This window comes from Hemiscyllium ocellatum, chromosome 23 (genome assembly GCF_020745735.1).
Source record: "Hemiscyllium ocellatum isolate sHemOce1 chromosome 23, sHemOce1.pat.X.cur, whole genome shotgun sequence".
In the NCBI taxonomy this organism is placed as follows: Eukaryota; Metazoa; Chordata; class Chondrichthyes; order Orectolobiformes; family Hemiscylliidae; genus Hemiscyllium; species Hemiscyllium ocellatum.
Window position 1 is genome coordinate 36,842,582 of NC_083423.1, and position 20,613 is coordinate 36,863,194.

Here is a 20,613-nt window from a genome sequence, read left to right on the forward strand (position 1 = left end):
AAATAATACCAGTTGTACCAAATATACAGCTCAACATGCCTACCCGTTACCTTCAAGTAATTACTCATGATTTAGCATTTCAATTCTGAAAATCTTGAACAGAACTTCTAATTTCTGTCAAAGAAAATCAAATAGAAAATTTTAAACATTGCCAACTACTTATTGGATAATGAACGAAGATGACAGTATTATATCAAACTGTTAATGCAGCTTCTGGATTGCCTCATTCAATTGAGAGCTTGACAAAAATTAAAAACTCTCCCAATCATTTTACCCATTAGGATCTGCCAGGATTATTTATCAGCACATTGTCACTTCCTTTGATAAAGGCAGATTTCAACTTCGACAGATGACACCAGCAATCCACCTGTCGTCCTTTATCACTGCTCTCAAACACCTAGTTATAAGGTGCCTCTTAATTACTCCATTGAAATTCACAGCTGCACCGACATAAACTGTAATACGTCATTATATATTAGTGGAAGTTATCATTCAAATGAAGTTGGCAGGAAACTTTAAAAGGCACATCACAAAGCATTCAGCGAGTATGCTCTTCAGATGAGATATGCCACACACATCTTGAAACTGCTTTTCAATGACATCCAAGGAAGCTTTTCTTGTCTGTATTTTCTGTACCACATTTTAAAAACCAAATTCAAGTCTCCAAAGCTCTGAAATCTAATCAGTAATTGAAAAGCAACAAAAGAAATATGTGATCAACTAAAAAAAATCACAAATTATGTACATTAGACCATTAAACCTAAATAGCTCAAATATGATTTTAAACTTCTCCCTTGTACAGTAGTTGCTCACAAAAACACGTTCACTCAAAAGCAAAGTCATTAAATAAGTACTTGGTAACAGTGCAAAATGAGTACCATCACCAAAAGACTAAACTACATTCAGACAGAAAAGACGAGTAGAAGTATTCCCATTTATCTTGTTCCCATACTCTTCTCAGTCATTCACAATAAACATGTGGAGGTGCTGGCACCAGTATTAAACTGGGGTGGACAAAGTTAAAACTCACACGGCACCAGGTATAGGCCAACCTGTGAATTTTTAACATTCTCAACAAAGCAACCAGAAAGAATGGTCTGTTGCTATTAATGGGGGATGTATTAAGACAAAAACACCAGACAAAGTTATTCAGTGCTTTGTATACATTTAAAGGAAATAAACTACAAGTGCTAGAAATCTGAAGTGCAACAGAAAATACTCAAGAACACAGATACGAATCTCTAAAAGAACAAATGAATAGATCAGGTATAATCGGTCAACTAACTGACAAAAATTAACCTGTATCGAAATTTTCTCACAATTTGATGACCATAGCAGATGAACTTCAATAACCTTGTCACTTGTAACATGCATATATAAATGACTGAGGAGAATGAAGATGGTCTGATTAAGTTTGCAGTTGACTCAAAGACTGAGAGAGTAGTGGATAGTGAGAAGGAGGCTACAGGCTGTAGGCAACCTGAAGACTTTGAATGAGAAATGGCAGGTGGATCTTAATCAAAACAAATGTGAGGTGATGCATTTTGGAAGTTCTAATGCAGAGGGAGGTACAGAGCAAATGAGAGAACCCTTAGAATCATTAACATGCAGATGGATCAAAGCGTACAGAACCACAGTTGCTTGAAAATGGCAACACAAGTGGAAAAGGTGGTCAAGGATGCGTATGGCTTGCTTGCCTCCATCAGTCAGGGCATAAAGGATAACATAGGCAAGTCATGTTGCAACTGTATTGACTATACTTAATAGTATATTCTGGTTTCTCTTCAGATCACAAAAACTCCAAATGTATCCTAACTGCAATTCTAGTCACCACACAACCAGAAGGATTTGGAGGCTTTGGACAGGATACAGAAGATGTTTACCAAGATGTTGCCTAATTTGCAGGGTATTAGCTGTGGGGAGACATTGAATAAACTTGCTTTGTTTTTACGTGAATGTCAGAGGCTGAGGGGCAACTTGACAGAAATTTACAAAATTAACAGAGACATGGATGGAGTAGATATTTGGACAGTCTTTGGACAGAATAGAAGTGTCAACTGCTCAGGGACGTAGGTTTAAGATAAAAGGGGGATAAAGTTTACAATAGATGTGAGGGGTAGCTCTTTTTTTTAAAAACAAAAACACAGAGGATGATAGGTAACTGGAACATGCTGCCAGAGAAGATGGTAGCAGATACAGTAATATCTTGACCGCCACGTGAATTGACAGGGAATACGATGATACGAATGCAAAATGTTTTTAGTTTAGAAAGACATCATATATCAATGCAAGCTTGGTTGGCCAAAGGGCCTGTTCCTATGCTGACCTATTCTTAGTTCTTGTTCAGAACTGTGAAGTGACATATTTTGGCATGAAGAATGAGGAAAGGAAATATAAGGAGTAAAATTTTAAAGCGAGCGCAGGAGCAGAAAGATCTTGGGATACATGCAGCATGGCAGGTTGAGAAAAACATTAAAAAGCCTATAGGATCCTGGACTTTATAAATGGAAGCAGACAGTTCAAAAGCAAAGAAGTTTGCAAAGTTTTTTCCCTGGGGTGGGGGAGTCCAGAATTATAGGGCATAGGTTTAGGGTGAGAGGGGACAGATTTAAAATAGACCTAAGGGGCAACTTTTTCATGCAGAGGGTGGTACAGATATGGAATGAGCTGCCAGAAGAAGTGGTGGAGGCTGGTACAGCTGCAACATTTAAGAGGCATTTGGATGGGTATATGAATGGGAAGGATTTGGAGGAATATGGGCCGGGTGCTGACAGGTGGGACTAGATTGGGTTGGGATATCTGGTCGGCATGGACGCGTTGGACCGAAGGGTCTGTTTCCATGCTGTACATCTCTACGACTCTATGACCCTTAAGTTATATCGGCCTTTATAAAACACTGGCTCGGCCTCAACTAAAGTAGTGTGCCCAAATCTGTGCTAGCACTTTGGAAAGATGGGAAAACTTGGCAAAGGTCCAACAAATCAGCAGTCTCCTCTCTGACAATTTAAATGCTGGATTTTCCCTGTATTAGTTTTCTCGCAAATTGTCCTGATCAGTGCAAGATGAAATGCTTGGACAAAACATCTTTTTTTTTCCCAGTGATACTTAAATTCTCTCTAACAAGCAACTAAAAGTATGTATATATCAATGAGCATCTGAAAGGAAGGGAGCAAAGTTTAGGGAAGGTGCGGTTCAGGTGGGAATTCCAGATGTTCTACCTTTGGCAGCTGAAAGCAGCAATCAATGATAGAGCAATTAAACTCAGGAATGTTCAGGAGTCCAGAATCAAAGGAACACGTAGCTGTAAAATGGCATTGAAAAGATCAGATATAGGTAGTGGGGAGGTCTGAGAGAAATTTGAAAATGAAGGAGAGAATTTTAAAACTGAAGTATTGTTCAAATAGCAGTCCAAGTAGGATGGTGAGCACAGGAACTGAGTGTAAACAATGACACAGGCAGTAAAGATTTAGTTGACCTCAATTTTCAAAAACCAGCTGACACTGTTTTTGAAAACCAAATTTAAATTAACAAAAGGCATAGAAGAGGTTTTCAGATGAGCTGAGGCAGTGGCCAAGTCAGGCATTGCTCCAGACATAGAAATAAGCAATTTTAGTCTTTATGTGGACACTTAATCTTAAGCTCACAGTTAAATTATGACTGCAAACAATGTGGATCAACCTCAAATAGATGTTATGGAGGGAGATGGACTGATTAATGAAGAAACACAGTTTGTAGTGGAGATTGAAAACAATAACCTGTGGGGGTGGGAGGTGGGGATGTGTTGACATCTCTGCTCATTTGATACTGGATATTTGATGCATGCTCTTATTTTGAAGAGAATGGACCGGTGAGAAGTCTACTGGTTGGCATACAACCTGGATGCTATTAATGTACAAGAGGAACTTAATCCTGTGCTTTCAAATGTTGTCGTAGCTAGACAGCACGAGAATAGGAGATAGGAGAGAATTAGGAGTGGTTTTAGACACATCCAGAACCAATGTTGTGGAATTGAGGTGAAACCATTGCAGATTAAACTCTGACTATGAGTAGAGCCAGATAACTACAGCCCTACCCTGCTAGGTGATGATAGAGGTGCAATGGCAGGGAATTGCATGCTCAACTGTGTCAAAGACTCCAGACATACTGAGGAGGACAAAGAAGGACAAGAAACCATTTGTAGCTTTATCAACTGTTGTGTCAGTTCTACGGCAGGGTGGAAACTGGATTAGAGATATTTAGCCAAGGAGTTGTGGAAAGAATAGACATAGATTTGGGAGGTGCTAATGTGTTCAAGGAGTTTTATAAGGAAGAGAGCTTCAAATGGGATAGCTGTTTACAATGGTGAGGGGCAGAGGTTTGTTTCTCAAGATAAAGATGATAATGATCCTAAAAAGGAGGGGGAAAGCATTTCAAGTAACTAATTACTTGACAACTGCTCAACATATACAGCATTTTTTTTAAATGAGAGGTAATTAAGCAACAGAAACCTGATATAACCAATGCCAAGCCTAAAATGCAATATCACTATACACATATTTGGAAAGAGCTGTTGACCTGAAAGTTACCAACTTCAGTGCTGGAAACATGAGAAGTTTGAGATCCTGGAAGAAAGCAGCATTATCATGTAGATTTTGCAACAAGCCTAATACAAAAATTCTTATGAAGCATTGATCTTCATGAACAATCGCGCAACTACAAACTATTTCTGCACAACATAGTTAAGCATACATCAGATGAAGCACATGCCAATGTTTATGTTAAACTGCTAAAATTTTGCAAAAATAACTATAGAGAAACACAGAACATCATCACTTTGAAAAGTCAGTGTTAAAAATGGAACACTTGATATTCAGGCATCCAATACCAAAATGTTGTGAAGGGATATTTCTATGACTGGAAGTCTGTTTCCAGTGGGATTCCCCGTGGCTTGGCAATGGGGGCCCTTACAGTTTGTGGTATATGAATGACACAGAACTCAATATGGAATGTGATTAAGAAGCTGCAGAAAATTGGTAGATTAAAAAATGCTAAGGAGGATTTCCATAAATTGCAGGAACATATGAATAGACTGGTTAGGTAGGCAGAGCAGTGATAAATGGAATTCAGCTTGGAAAACAGAAATTATGCATATGGATAGTGAACAAGACAAGGGGTTACATCATGAATGGCAGGACCCTCGAAAATACAGAAATTGAAAGGGATCTTGCTGTGCATATCCACAGATCCCTAAAGATAGCAGGACATGTTGACAAGCTGGTTAAAAAGGCATATAGGATACTTGCCTTTATTAGCTGAGACACACTACACAAAAGCAAAAAGACTATGTTGGAACTTAATAAAAGTCTAGTTAGGCAACAGCTGGACCACTGCATGCAGTTCTAGTCACCACATTATAAAAAAATAGGTTACTGCACAAGAGGGAATTCAGAGGAGACTAACCAGGATGTCGTGCCGGCTAAAGGATCTGCACCACGCAGCATTAAGGTAAGAAGAAGATTCAGAGGAAAGTTGAGGAGAATTCTTCCCCCCAATAATTGTTTTGATTCTGGAGTTCACTGCCTGTAAGGGGAGGTTGAGTCAGAAACTGTCGTACCATTAAAGCAGTATTTCTTTTAACCGGTGTTGCGAGAGTTGCCAGGACTTGGAGCCAAGGACTGGAAAATAGGATTAGTATAGTCAGATGTTTGCTGACTAATGCGGACGTGATGGGCCTTAAGCACGAGAGTCAAGGAATAAAACATGAACCCCAAAAGCTTCTCTCACTTTATGACTCATGTTTCTCTATTGCTCGGCTGTTGTAAAAGACCAAACGAGATCAAATGCCAATTTGAGGGGAAATTCTTATCCTTTATAGTTATACTCAATACACATGTCTGTTAATTAGCTAACCAACAAAGATATCCAACATGTTTAAAAGACTCAATGTTAAATCACTGAAAAGTACGCTGAAACAAAATGTTTATGTTTGAGTATATGGTGTGGCAATTCTTTCAAGCAAGCAAATAACTTGTCAGGGAGTGAGACTTGGGACACACCTAACATGCACAAAATTATTGCTGAGGTTTAATCACTTAACTATACTTAACTAAACTACACTGAACAGTTCACACTGATCAACTTCTAAAAACTGATACTCCCTTTTGCAGAGCTATCCAGGGGCTAGGTCCAGTTAGCAGTCGGTCTGGTCAATTAAAAATACTGTGCAGTCTGCTAGACTCGGGCAGAAAACCTACCGAAGAAAGTTGACTCAGCTTCAAAGTCCAGCACAACCCGCTTCCCCCATCACTTTAGTGAACATCTGTGCAGGACAAGTTTAGATACACTGGATAATTCCATTCCTGTCACATGTTTGATTTGCAGAACCAAAAGACAATTTAACCTCTCAAATTTTCAGCTGAAATTAAACCTGGTAGTAAGCAACTCCAGCTTCCAGCTTGCCAAACAAAAAACAAAAATGGTTTCAAACCCTAGCCAAAGATCTGGTTGAGGGGAGGGGGCACAGAGAGAAAATGATTTACAAATAAAATCATAAACAATTCATTATTCTACTTACTTACATTCCACATGAACATCTCGGATATTAAGGGAAGAATACACTTACTGAAAGAAGTTTCCACGTAATTGGTCGGACCTGTCTTGGGATTCCAGACCAGCTGCACTTCCTCAACTCTTCTGCATTCAAAACAAAAACCAAAGTCTTAAGATCATGTCAGGAGTAAATGCGCAATATGGGATGTGCACTGTTGAGTGAAACATTAGTTGCTTCAAACACAAATTTAAATGCATTAGTGTTAAAAAGATGTTTGAAATGGGATATGGAACAACCCAGCCAATTTTCTGGGCTACCTCAGGCTGAACCATACTTTTCTCAGTCTTAACCAAGAGATAGATATTATTTATATACACACATACAAATATCCAATCCACTTGGATGCCATGAAACGTCAATGGGGGCAGATCAAACAGTGGCAGGATAATGTTTCGGTGATTAACATCTCCATATTCCACACCCCATCACACCCAGCCCTCAGCTGATCAATCAGTACTCCTCTATGTTTAACACCCTGCAACAAGAACAAAGTGGAAAAAGCACAGATTACACTGTAGACATGGGAATTTTAGTCCATCCGCAAGAGTGGCTTAGGATCATCATTACTGGTTGAGCCTGGCCAAGTCCAAAAGGGCATTGATGCTGAACTGGATCAGGAAAAGGTGGTATGGAACCAAAAGCAAAAAAACTTACGACATCTCATCCACCGACCTGCTGCAAATGCATCTGCCCATGGCTGCATTGGTAAGAGGGACCACTACACAGTTCTTGTGAAGACAACATCCTGCCTTCAAGTGGAGGTTAATCTCAGTCACGACCACCATTTTAAATTGGACAGAATTCAAATAGATATAACATCTCAAAGCCAGCATCCATCAGACTTTATGGGCCACCAAAATTGCACGCAATAGGCAGGGAAAGTGATTTCACAATCATTATCGTGCAACATCCATCCATGAATGGTAGTGAACAATCAAAATTATCAGGAGGAAAAGGTTCCATAAATATCCCCATCCTCAACAATGAAGGAGGGAGAACACCAATACAAAAGACAAGGCCGAAGTAGGAGCTTTCACCTTCACCAAGAGCTGAGTGGGTGATCGATTTTGACCTCCTCTACATTCCCAAACATCATAGATATCAGTCCTGAAAGAATTTGATTCACTCTGCGTGAGATCAACAAATGGCTGAAGACAATGGATAGCACAAAGCCTATGGACCCTGAAAACATTCTGACTAGTCTTCAAGAACTAACTGGGTCTCCAATCAAGTTGCTCCAGTACAGCTACAACACAGGCAACCACAAAACAATTTGGAAAATTACTCAGTTATGAACGGCACACAAACAAACAGAATAAATCCAACCCAGCCAATCACTGTCCCTTTAGGTGAACTCGCCATCATCAATAAAATTATGGAAGAATATGATGACAGACCTATCAAGTGGCACTCCTCACTGATGCAGTTTGAGTTCTGCCATACCCATTTATTTCCTGACCAATATGGACAAAGAGCTGAATATCAGAGATGAGGTGAGAGTAACTGTTCTTGACAGCAAGACGGCATTCCATCATGTTTTGCAACAAGGAGCCACGGCAAAAATTGAGTCAATGGGAATCGGATAGAAAACTCTCCACTGATTGGAGATATACCTGTCACAAAGATAGATGGTTGAGCTTGGCCTGAGGAAAAGGCAGCATCCAAAGTCCAACTGTCTTCAGCTTCTACATCAGTGATTTTCTTGGCATTACAAGAGGGATAGTCACTCATGATTACACAACTCAGCATCATTCATGACTCCTCAGATCCTGAAGCAGTCCATCTAAGTTTTCAGCAAAACCTGGATAAGTTCGTGGCCTGAACTGATTAGGTGCGAGTAACATTTGTGCCTTACAACTGCCAGACAATAAACATCTTGAACAAGGGAGAATCTAACTATTGTCCCTTGACATTCCATGGTATTACCATTACTGAATCTTCGCCCCAACATGATCCTAGGGGCTACCATGACAAGAAACTGAACTGCTGAACTAAATACTGTGGCAGGCCCTGGTGGCACAATGGTAGCTTCCCTGTCTCTGAGCCAGATCTGGGTTCAATTCCACCTGCACCAATCGTGTGTCATAACATGTCTGAAAACGTCAATTAAAAATGTCTTAATACTGTGGCAACAAAGTAAGGTCAAAGACTAGGAATTCTATAATAAATAACTCCCTTGCCTGACCATCATCTGCAAGGAACAAATCAAATATTCTCAACTCGTTGAATGGGTAAATTACCAACATGTTCAACACCGTCCAGGACAAAGCAGTCAGTTTGACTGGCACCACATCCACCACCTTCAATATTCAGCCCCTTCACCCCTGTTGCAGAGCAGCAGCAGTGTGTACCATTATTAAGAGGCACTGCAGTAAATCTCCATTAACAGCACCCTCCAAATCAGCAACCTGTACCCTCTGGAAGGACAAGTTAAAAGAAAAAAGGCTTTGTTGAGCCTTAGAAAGGAGAAGGTACGTGTTGTCCTGTTGCAGGAGACTCATCTTAATGACAAGGAACATAAAGTTGCAGTAGGGTGGGTTTGATTGGGTGTTTTTCGATACTGGAAGCAGAGGAGTGGCAATACTTGTCTGGAAGGGTCCCCCATTTAATTTAATAGATTGGGTTAATGATGAGTATGGCTGGTTTGCTATTCTTAAGGCCCTTATACATGGCAAGGAAGATGTTATTTTGAATGTCTACTATCCTCCGGCGCACCCTCTTAAATTACTGACTGATGCACTAAGCTGATGGCCTGGTGTCGCGACATATGAGTATAAGATGGGGCGGGGGGAAGAGAGACTTGAGTTGCCTTATGGATCCTGTGCTGGATAGAATGCCCAAAGGCCCACCCCCAAAGCTTTCTTCACAATCTAAGCAGTTGGTTGATCTGTGTGGAACCGGGCTTGCTAGATGTTTGGAGACATTTACACCCTACGTTCTTTTCCAATCCTCATAAATGCTACACAAGAATCGATTATTTCCTAACTTCCGCTGCTTTTTTAGATTTGGTGGCATCCTTTTCGATTAGGAATATTTCTATCTCTGATCACGCAGCGGTGTATTTCATGGTTAGGATTAAGGATGATGCAATGGGCTCACGTACTAGTGAATGGATCCCTTTGTCATCAAGGACAGCAAGTCTGTCAGATACCTTTCTAGGGAATATGAAGCTTTTTTGGTCACTAACTCAGGTACAGCTAGTAATCCATCCATTCTTTGAGAGATTGCCAAGGCCTATGCTAGAGGGATAATATCTCATACCCACCAGCCAGAAGTGACAAAAAGGAGAGCAGTGTGTCTGCTTGAGACACAACAAAAGGCAGCTGAGACAGCATATTACAGTAGGCCGTCGGTAACTAAGCTGCAGCGGATCACAGCTCTCTGATCCACCTTAAACTCCATGCTAACAGCATACAGCAAGGAAGGAACTTTCCTTTGCGAAGCAGAGGCTATATGAGCATGGTGATAGGCCGGATAAATACTTGGCATATTTGGTGAGGAGGAAGAATACCTCCCAGTCTATTGCTTCTATTTGGGAAAGGAATGGGACTCTTATTTACAATGCTAAAAAGATCAATGAGACATTCGGAGATTTTACTCTGAACTTCACCAGTCTGAACGCTGTGACGGCAGATGGGATAAGATGGAGTCTATTTTTAGAAAATTGGACCTTCCTGATGTGTCTGCTGAACATGCATCTCTCCTTAGTGCTCCATTAACAGCCCAAAAGATAAAGGAGGCAGTGAGGCAACTTCAAAGTTGTCAGGTTCCTGACCCTGATGGTTTGTCCAGTGAGTTTTATAAAGAATTTGTAAACATACTGTCAGTGCTGATGTACACATGTATAATTATTCATACAGTCATGATTGCCTCCCGCTATCCTTGAGAGGGGCCAATATCTCTCTCATCCTCAAGAAAGGGAAGATTCCAGAAGACTCTGCTTCTCACTGACCTATCTCGCTTTGAAACTCTGATTTTAAAATTTTTATCAAAGACTCTGGCATTGAGGTTGGAAAGGGTGATGCTCTTTATTGTTAAGAAGGATCAGAAGGAGTTTATAGAGGGTTGCCGATCTTCTAATAATGTTAGGAGACTGCTTAATATGATTCAAGTGTGTGCAGCATTCAGTTCTAGGGTTGGTGGTTTCCTTGGACGTGGAGAAGGCATTTGACCGGGTGGAATGGCCTTCTCTTTTTTCTATCCTGGAGCAGTTTGGCCTGAGTTAAGTGTTTACTAGATGGGTAAGGGTCCTTGACAGTGATCCTCTGGCGGCGGTTCTCACTAATTGTACAAGGTCTGATATTTTTAACATTAGTAGGGGCAGTTGGCAAGGGTGTCCCCTCTCATCTTTGCTCTTCACATTGGTGAGTGAGCCGCTGGCAGAGGCCATTTGTGGGGTCCCAAATATATCTTCCTCAAAGGTAGGGTCGAAGGTGAATAAGATCACATTGTATATGGATAATGTTCTCAATTTTCTTTTGAGCTCGGCAATTTCGGTGCCCTATTTGATACAACGTGTTAATTCATTTGGTTTTTTCTCAGGTTAGAAGAACAATTTTTCAAAATCAGATGCCATGCCAATGGGGCGGGAAGGGAGGATCTTAGGGGAATACCAGACGTTAAAGGTGGGTTCCCCTTTAAGTGGGCTCAGGGAGGCTTTCTTTATTTGGGCCACTTGTGACCCCTAGTTCTGACCAGTTCTTCAAGGCTCAGTTTGTTCATTCACTTGACAAGATTAAACAAGACTTTCTAAGATGGGGGGAACCCTTCCAATATCATGGTTGTTCTTATGAATGTTCTTCCTCACTTATTATACCTTCTGTGAATGCTTCTCTTGCTTTTTCCAAGACAAACATTTCGGAAATTAAATGGTTGGTTTAGTTATTTTGTTTGGCGCTATAAGTGGCCCCTTATCAAGCTTACAAAATTGCAAATGCCCCAGGGGTTGGGAGAAGTGGGTCTCCCAGATGTCAGAAAATATCAATTGAGCTCCCTTCTGTCTTTTGTGAGTGATTGGGCCTGTGAGGACTCGGCATCGATACGGTTGGGCGTTGAGACCTCCCAGGCAAAGTGTCCTCTTATTAACCTGTTGTTTCTGGAAAAAATGAGGATAGTTGCAGAACATTGCCACAATCCATTGGTTATTAATACTGTCAAAGTGTGGAGGGCAATGAGACAGAGGGTAATATGTCTAAAGCATCTTTCCATCCTCCCATTATTGGTATGCTAGGTTTCATGCCAAGGACAATGGATTGCAGGTTTAAATACTGGATGGCAATGGAAGTCTCTTGCTTAGGTGACCTGTTTGAAGATAAAACGTTAATGTCATTTGATTAAATAACTCACAAGATTATCGAGTAGGGACCTCTTCCAAGTTTTTCAGATCAGAGAGCTTATCCAAAAAGAGACTATGCTTCTGACTGATCTGATACAGAAAAGAGGGTGCTTCAGGCAAAGAGCACTCTTTCAGTGAGTACTTTCTATCGTTTGTTGGGGAGGTTCCTTGGGTGACATGGAACGATTATGGAGGGTCTGGAGGAGAGGGAGACTTAGGGGTGGAGATCACTCCAGAAGCTTGGAAAGACATTTGTGAGAATGCAAAGGAGATGTTGATATGTAATAGGACCCATACTATGTAGTTATAGATTATTTATTGGGCTCATCTGCCCCCAGATCATCTTAGAAAATTTCAGTAGGGTGCATCTTCAATGTGCCTCGGGTGTAAAATAAATTCAAGTTCCCTCACTCATTGTTTGTGGTCCTGTCACAGGCTCCGTACATATTGGCACACTGTGACAGCAGTAATAGAGAGGATCTTGGGAACCAGAGGCAGACCTGGTTTCTCTTCTCCTGGCTTTGCCAAATTTATCTCCTTTAGATGTACATGGGAAAAGCTGTTTAGCATCCTCACTTTTTTTGTGTGAGGAAGAACATTCTAATGTGGTGGGTGTTTGAGAACCCCCTGGGTCTGTCGGGGATACATAAGTTAATTATGGAACACATTCCTCTGGGCTTTCTTACAAACATGGTGCACCAGAAAACGGACAATTTTTATAAGACATGGCAGGCCTTTTTGAATTATTTGGAAGCAGATCTGTCCACAATTTTAATTAGGACTTTTGTCTAGCCACAGTGGTTTGGTTTAATAAGCCTAATGTTCCAAGAGGACAGATTTAGAGCAAACGTAGGTTTAATAATTGATGCTCTCAAAGGTGGAGAGCTGGGGTCCTGTTACGCCGAGCGGCGTTATTTATTCACTTATTTATTGATTGACGTGTAATGTGTGCAGTTGCGAGTTTTTTTTGTAGAGTAGTATAGTAGTTGGTTTATTGTTTATTGTTGTTTTTGTCATTATAATGTTATATTTTCGTATTTTTGTAATTTTATAATTTTGTAAAGAAAAATATTTTTTTCAATAAAATATTTTTAAAAAAGAATTGAAATTGAAATAGAATCCCTACAGTGTGGAAACAGGCCCTTCAGTCCAATAAGTCCACACCGACACTCCTAAGAGTAACCCACTCAGACCCTTTTCCCTATTTTATTATCCTATATTTACCCCTAATACAGCAAACCTACACATCCCCAAACACTTTGGGCTACTTAGCATGGCCAATTCACCTAATCTGCACATCTTTGATTTGTTGGAGGAAACCAGAGCACCCGTAGGAAACCCACACAGACGTAGGGAGAATGTGCAAACTCAACATAGACAGTTGCCAAAGGTTGGAATCAAACCTGGGTCCCTGGCACTGTGAAGCAGCTGTGCTAACCACTGAGTCACCATGCCACCATGAATTGCCTTTCGTGTCTTTTTTAAATTCTCTCTCCTCTCACATAAAAAAAATCTCCTCGTCTTGAAATTCCCCACCAGAGGGAAAACACATCTGCCATTCACCTTCTCCATGCTCCTCTTCGTTTTATAATCTCTTAACCTCCTCCACTTCAGTGAGATAAGTTCAGGCCTATCCAGCCTCTCTTTATAACTCAAACCCTCCACTCCCATCTCTTCTGAATCCTCTGGCTTAATAATATCCTTCCTGTGACAGAGCCACTCGAAGTGGACACAGTATTCCAGAAGAGGCATCACCAATGCTCTGCACAATCTCAACATAATGCCCCTACTCCTGTACTCAAAGGTCTCAGCAAGAAGACATGCATGCTAAATGCTTTCTTAACCACCCTAACTATATGTTGATGCAAACTTCAAGGATTAATATACCTGAACTCGAGGTATCTCTGTTCTACTACACTACCCAAGACCCTACTTTTAATCACATAAGTCTTTTGTTTTACCAAAATTAGTACCTCATATTTATCCAAATTAAGCTCCATTTGCTAGTCTTCAGCCCATTCACTCAATTGATAAAGGCCTCTTTGTAATCTTCAATAACCGTCTTCACTATCCACTATACCATCAATCTCGATGTCATCCACAAACTTACTAACCATGTTTTCTGTATATTTGAATACAGAAGACTGACAAGTGACCTTATTTGAAACAGACAAGATTCTTCGAGGTTTTGACAGGGTGGAGGCTGGAAATTCTGGAAGAGTGTAGGACCGAAGTTTATAATCTCATAATAAAAGGTTGCACATTCAAGAGAGACAAGAAGGAGCCATTTCTCTCAGAGATTAATCGAAGTAATTCTTTACCACAGAGGGCTGTTGAGGCTGCATCATTAAATATATTGAAGGCTCAGAAAGACTTTTGATCAGTAAGAGACTGAGCGGTTATGGGGAAAAGGTCGAGGTGTGGAGTTGAGGACTAACTTGATCTCTTTGAATAGCAGAGCAGACTCCAAGGCTATCTGGCACACTTCTGCTCTGAAAACCAGAAAAATATACCAATGTCAACTAATACTGTCAAAACAACTCACTTATTTTATGCCAGAAAACAGTTTATTCATGGATTTAACAACTGTATGGAGGAGAAAGTGAGGACTGTAGATGCTAGAGATCAGAGCTGAAACTGTGTTGCTGGAAAAGCGCAGCAGGTCAGGCAGCATCCAAGGAGCAGGTGAATCGATGTTTCGGGCCTGAAGAAGGGCTCAAGTCTGAAACGTCGATTCTCCTGCTCCTTGGATGCTGCCTGCCCTGCTGCGCTTTTCCAGCAACACTTTATCAACTGTATGGCAATGGCTGCTGTACAACTTAAGGAATTTGCAAGCATGTCTAAAATGTCAAGCTCACTCGCCCACTTATGGTATACATCGAACAAAAAAAAAGTTAAAAGCTTGATTTTTGCAAATAACAGCAAAGCCAGGCAACATTTGTGAAATATCACATGATTTAATGATTTAAGCAGACATCAGTTCAACAAATAGCACTGGGATTTGCACTGATAAAGCTGTAGCAACGATCAGAAACTATTTATATTAATGGAAAATAATAATTATATTTTGCATTTTCCACTGAGATGCTTGCTGTGAAATTTATTGATCCAGGTCTTCAGTGTTCTCAACATGGCAGAAATACACATTCCTTCTATTAAGTGGAGAGCAAACTCCATCTACCTTGCTTTTTTCTGGACAAAGAGCTGTACTGCAAAGTTCTGTACTGTTGCTTTCAGATCAAATAGCAATCTCATGTCAGAACATCCACCTGTAAATTTAATCTCAAGAAAACAATTGGTGCTTGGATAGCTGATGTAAAATTCTTAACTTGCCAACACGCTTGATGTTGACACGTGACTGACGAAACTGGGATTTCTTATAACATATTCAGTGAAAAGAATAAGTTGAATGAAACTGTACAAGGTGAGAGAACTCCTTATTGTTCAACAGAAAAGAACTGCTGCTTTCAAAAGGAAATTGCAAGGCTGGAAAATCTTCATCAACAGGATGACTGAAGAAATGTTTAAGACTGATGTAACTTAATTTAGCAAAGAAAACATTGACTTTGATGTCACCAAATCACAGGTGATAAGGCATTTTTTTGGTCAATGAATCAAATTTAATATTTGTGCTTCAACTTTACAACAATCTTTTGCACACACCTCTAGGTTACAAAACACTTGAGTGAGGAAATTAAAGATAAAATGTCATCATCTATACCATATATACGAAAAGCCCAAAGACATTTCATACAATTTTCTCACAGCCAAAGCGAAGGAGTACAAATTCAAAATAAAAACAAAAATGCTGGAAATACGCAACAGGTCTGACAACATATGCGCATAGAGAAAGAGTTAACTTTTCAGGTAAGAACCTTTCACTAGAACAGCTTTTATGAAAGGTCATCAACCTGATCAACTCTTTCTCTCTCCACAGATGCTGTCAGACCTGCCGAGTTTTGCCTGCATCTTCTGTCCTTATTTCCTCATAATCAAGTTTAGTGATTTGCTGCAGACATTTTGCATGTGCTTGCCATCAATAACTCTACATGGATACAAAATGTTAGCCAACACATAACATCTCACAAGCATCACAGCTTTCTTTAAACAAATCTATTAATGGTTTAAAGATAGACCAAAATATGCAAACCTCATTCAAACTGAAAGCACGTTCTCAGAGTCCAGAGTAATTTTTCATTTGTAAAGGTCATGAGAGACAGAAAGTATTTATATTTGTGTGACCTCACTGCCCTAAGGTGCTCATTTATCTGAATTCCATTTGTTTGAGATTTCTTTTGTTTGCAGTAACCCACAGAGGATAGAAGAGGAAACTATTTCAAGTTATAGTATAAAATTGAGTTTTCCAGTTGACAGCACAGTCAGCTTTATGAAAATACCCAAAAGTGTATTTGCATATACTGAAGTAATGCTCATCATTATTAGCCATAAACTGACTGCAGATATTGCTCAGGCATTCACTTATTGGTTTATGTTAACTGTGATAGCCTTTTGTATTATTTAATTCTAATAACTTGTTTGATTTTTAAAAATGTTCTTTATAAAACAAAAAAGGAACCTTTTCTTTCAAATCATTTCTCAATTGAAATAGTTGCTGTTTTTAGTATAGAATGTTTGTCATTTTCAAAATCACAACACTTTACCACAACTTTGTGTGAAATTCATTGTTATTACTATGTACTACAAAATTAACTGAACAAAACTGTTGAAAAAATGTCAAAATTATATTGCCATGGTTTTATCTGACAAGAAAAGCATGAATTTCTAAATTAGCTACCGAGCACATCTTCCCAGTGCATCCAATCACAACCTGCAGTTATACAGCACCTTTCATACAGTAAAACATCGCAATTCACAGGAATATTAAAGCACAAGATTTGACAACATCGAAGGTGATCTGAAGGGACTTGACCAACAGCTGGATCAAACAGGTACATATTAAGCATCATCTTTATGCTGAAGAGGAAAGGAGACACAAAGGTATAGGGCAAGAATTCCAGGGATTAAGGCCCTGTTTCTGAAAGCACATAGATATTGCTGCAACTCGACGGGAGAAGTGTAAGACTCCTGAGCTAAAGGAGCAAGGGCACAGAGATCTCAGAAAGGTTACCTACTGGAGGTGACTCCAGAGATAAGGTCAGGCAAAGGCAACAACAATTAGAAAACAACTTAACGGAATTTCAAAATCAAGATTTTAGTTTGACAAAAGCCTATGCATGCAGGTCATCACAGCGGTGACATAAACAGAGTTTTGGGTGAATTGATAAAGAGTGGAAGATGAAAGATCGGCCAGCAAAAGACAGAACCAGTTATGTTTCACGGAAGTAAAGGCATGGATGATTTTAACAGAACGAATTAAAGCCTCATTCAATTAACAAAACAGCAATGGAACCTGTGGAAAAGGGGACATAGCTGCTATTAGAACTGTTTTCCGTCTGTCCGATATGGAGTTCATAAGAGAGCTGGCAGTATGGTACGACACAGTAGCTAGCACTGCTACCTCACAATGCCAGGGACCCTGGTTCAATTCCCACCTCGGGCCACTGTGTGTGTGGAGTATGCACATTCTCCTAGTGTCTGCATGGGTTTCCACCAGGTGCTCCAGTTTCCTCCCACGGTCCAAAGATATGCAGGCCAGGTGAATTGGTCATGTTAAATTGCCCAGAGTGTTAGGTCTATTAGTCAGGGGTAAATGTAGGGGAATGGTTCTGGGTGGGTAACTCTTTGGAGGGTCAGTGTGGACTGTTTGGACCAAATAGCCTGTTTCCACACTATAGGGAATCTAATCCATGGTAGAGCTGGCTTCGAACAGAAACTGGGTGACCAGCAGTTTGGTGGGAGAGCAGGAGACAGACCCTATGTCTTGAAGAAACCATGATAGATGATTAAAAAAATCAAGAAAGATGCAAGTTCATAAAGTTAGTAGATAACAAAATTCCTGTTCTTTTCACTGAAATAAATTTTGCAATCTGACTCACTAACATTCTTTTGTGAAGGAATTCAACTACCCTTGCCTGGTCTGGCCAGTATTTGACTCCAATAATATGGCTGACTCTTGACTCCTGTCTGCATAATTGGGAATGAACAATCAATGCTGCTGCAGCCAGTGATGCCAACATCCCATGAACAAATGAAAACAAAAATCAGGCTTCTCAATTCTGATCCATGTTTACACTTCAAGTTAGATTACATGGAATCCAGTAAGAGCTACACATCTGGATACAAAATTGGCTTGAACATAGGAGACAGAGGGCGGTGGTGGAGGGTTGCTCTTCGAAGCCTGTGACCAGCAGTATGCCAAAAGGACTGTGCTGGATTCACTGGCTTTGGCCACTTATGTAAATTATTTAGATTTGAATATAGGAGGAATGGTTAGTAGGTTTGCAGAAGACACCAAAATTGAAGGGGTAGTGGACAGCAAAGGAGGTTACTTCAGAATAACAGGACCAAGTGGTGACAGATGGAGTTTAATTTAGATATATGAGAGATGTTTCATTTTGGTAAGGCAAATCAGGGCAGGACTTATTCACTTAATGATACAGTCCTGGGGAATGTTTCTGAACAAACAGACCAAGCAGTGCAGGTAAATAGTCTCTTAAAGGTGGAGTCGCAGGGGGACAGGTAAGTAAAGAGGACTTTTGGTACGCTTGCCTTTATTGGTCAGTGCATTGATGTATGAGTTAGGATGTCATGTTGCAGCTGTACAGGACATCAGTTAGGCCACTTTTAGAATGCTATGTTCAATTCTGGTCTCCCAGCTACAGGAAATATGCTGTTAAAGTTGAAAAGGTTCAGAAAAGATTCACAAGGGCGTGCAGGGTTAAAGGGTTTCAGCAATAGGGAGAGGCTGACACAGTTTTCCCTGGAGCATCAGAGGCTGAGGGGGTGACCTTATAGAGGTTTATATAATCATGAGGGGCATGGATTAGTGAACAGCTAAGTCTTTTTTTCTCCCTCAGGATAACCGAGTCCAAAACTAGAGGACATAGGTTTAAGGTGAGAGGGAAAGATTTAAAAGGGACCTCTATGTGGCAACATTTTCACACAGAGCATAATGTAGGTATGAAATGAGCTGCCAGAGCAAGTAGAGGAGGCTGGTACAATTCCAACATTTAAAAGGCATTTGGATAGGTACATGAATAGAAAATGTTCAGAGGGATATGGGCCAAATGAGACTTGTTTAATTAGGATATCTGGTCAGCATTGACGAGTTGGACTGAAGGGTCTGTTTCCATGCTGTACAATTCTATGTCTCTAAGTGTGATGTGGCTTTGTGATAGAAAGAATTAAAAATCTTTGTTGTGACAAAAGAGATTATAAAGAGATTCACCATCCTCAGCTTGTTATGGCAATGGTGAAGTACTACATGAAAGTCAATGATCTACTTCTTAAACTTTTTGCAATAGACACCTTGTATTGTGACAGACACCTTAATCACACAATCAAAGGATCATAAAAGGGGATCAATGCAAAGTATAATCATTTGCAAAACAAATCTCATCTCAAAACAAAGTTTATTCTCGCGTACTGCCAACAAGTACATTTGCCAAGTTGAAATTAACAAAATGTGACATGCGCAAAGCTTTGCAATTAATTTTATACAAAATCAATCAAAAAGATAATTTCCTGATAGAACCAATTTCTGAAACATTGCTTGGAAATGAAGCCACAGAAGACATACCCCTCACTGAGTTAATAATTATAGCAGTCATTCGTCTTGAAAATTTACTGCAGACCCCTAGTGTAATTTTGCCTTAATTGGAATCGAGGTTTAAAATCAAGGGAAGCAAAGAACAAAGTGACAATTGAAACCAATTACTGCCAGTAAAGCAAGAAATTAATGTCAAAACTCCATTGATATTGGTGTTGTAGACAAATGGGACAACGGTGAAGCTTCCACCATAGTGGACAGGCATTTTCCATTGGGAAGAAAAGAGGAAACAAGAATACAATCTCCAACTTGCTCTTGCAAACCTCAAAGCATGATTGGTGGGAACTATGCAGGTTACCTGTGATTTCTTAGTATTACATGAAATTGGGAGAAAAGAACAGAGGAAAATGGAAATTTTATCCTCTTAAAAAGTACACATATACCCATTGAACAACTCAATGAATATGCTAACCTTTGCACAAATTAAAATGACAAACATGAAGTTAGTACATCATCCAAACCAATATCAAAAAAATCTGAACAAACCCAGATAATATTTTTCACAGGCTAAACCAGTTTGTCCATAATGCAAAGCTAAAGTTCTTGAGCTATGAGAAATTACTTAATCCAATCCTTGTGGCAAGACCCTATAAAGAAAGGCTACACGTATCAAAATTGTATCATAAGCCACCTATGGATAGCTCCAAACAAGGCAACTCAGTTCGCAGCAATAGTCAAATCAATTTCCAGTACATTATATCTCACCTTCAGAAGAAATGGGCCTCTGCCACACATTTGGAGGGGAAGATTCAATGCAGTACCGCACTGAGCTATAACACATGAAAAACAATTGACAAAGTACAGTTAACTGCTAACGACTGCATTAGAGTACTGTTGAAGGATCAAGACGTTCAAGGTTCACATTTTTACATAAGCATCAACATGACAAAACAGTATCTAAGATCTTTCAAAAATATGATATTTTGCTTGGTTTAAGTGTTACCTGACAAAAGTGAAACC

General features: G+C 39.9%; 1 protein-coding gene across 3 annotated transcripts in view; it reads right to left on the minus strand.

Moving 5' to 3' along the window:
* tbc1d22a (TBC1 domain family, member 22a) overlaps positions 1-20,613 on the minus strand; it is a 391,538-nt gene that overhangs the window by 298,490 nt on the left and 72,435 nt on the right. For all 3 annotated transcript variants that reach the window (XM_060843181.1, XM_060843180.1, XM_060843179.1), the window contains exon 5: positions 6,602-6,672. In XM_060843181.1, coding sequence (XP_060699164.1) covers positions 6,602-6,672 — 71 coding nt within the window. The remainder of the gene's footprint in view (positions 1-6,601; positions 6,673-20,613) is intronic.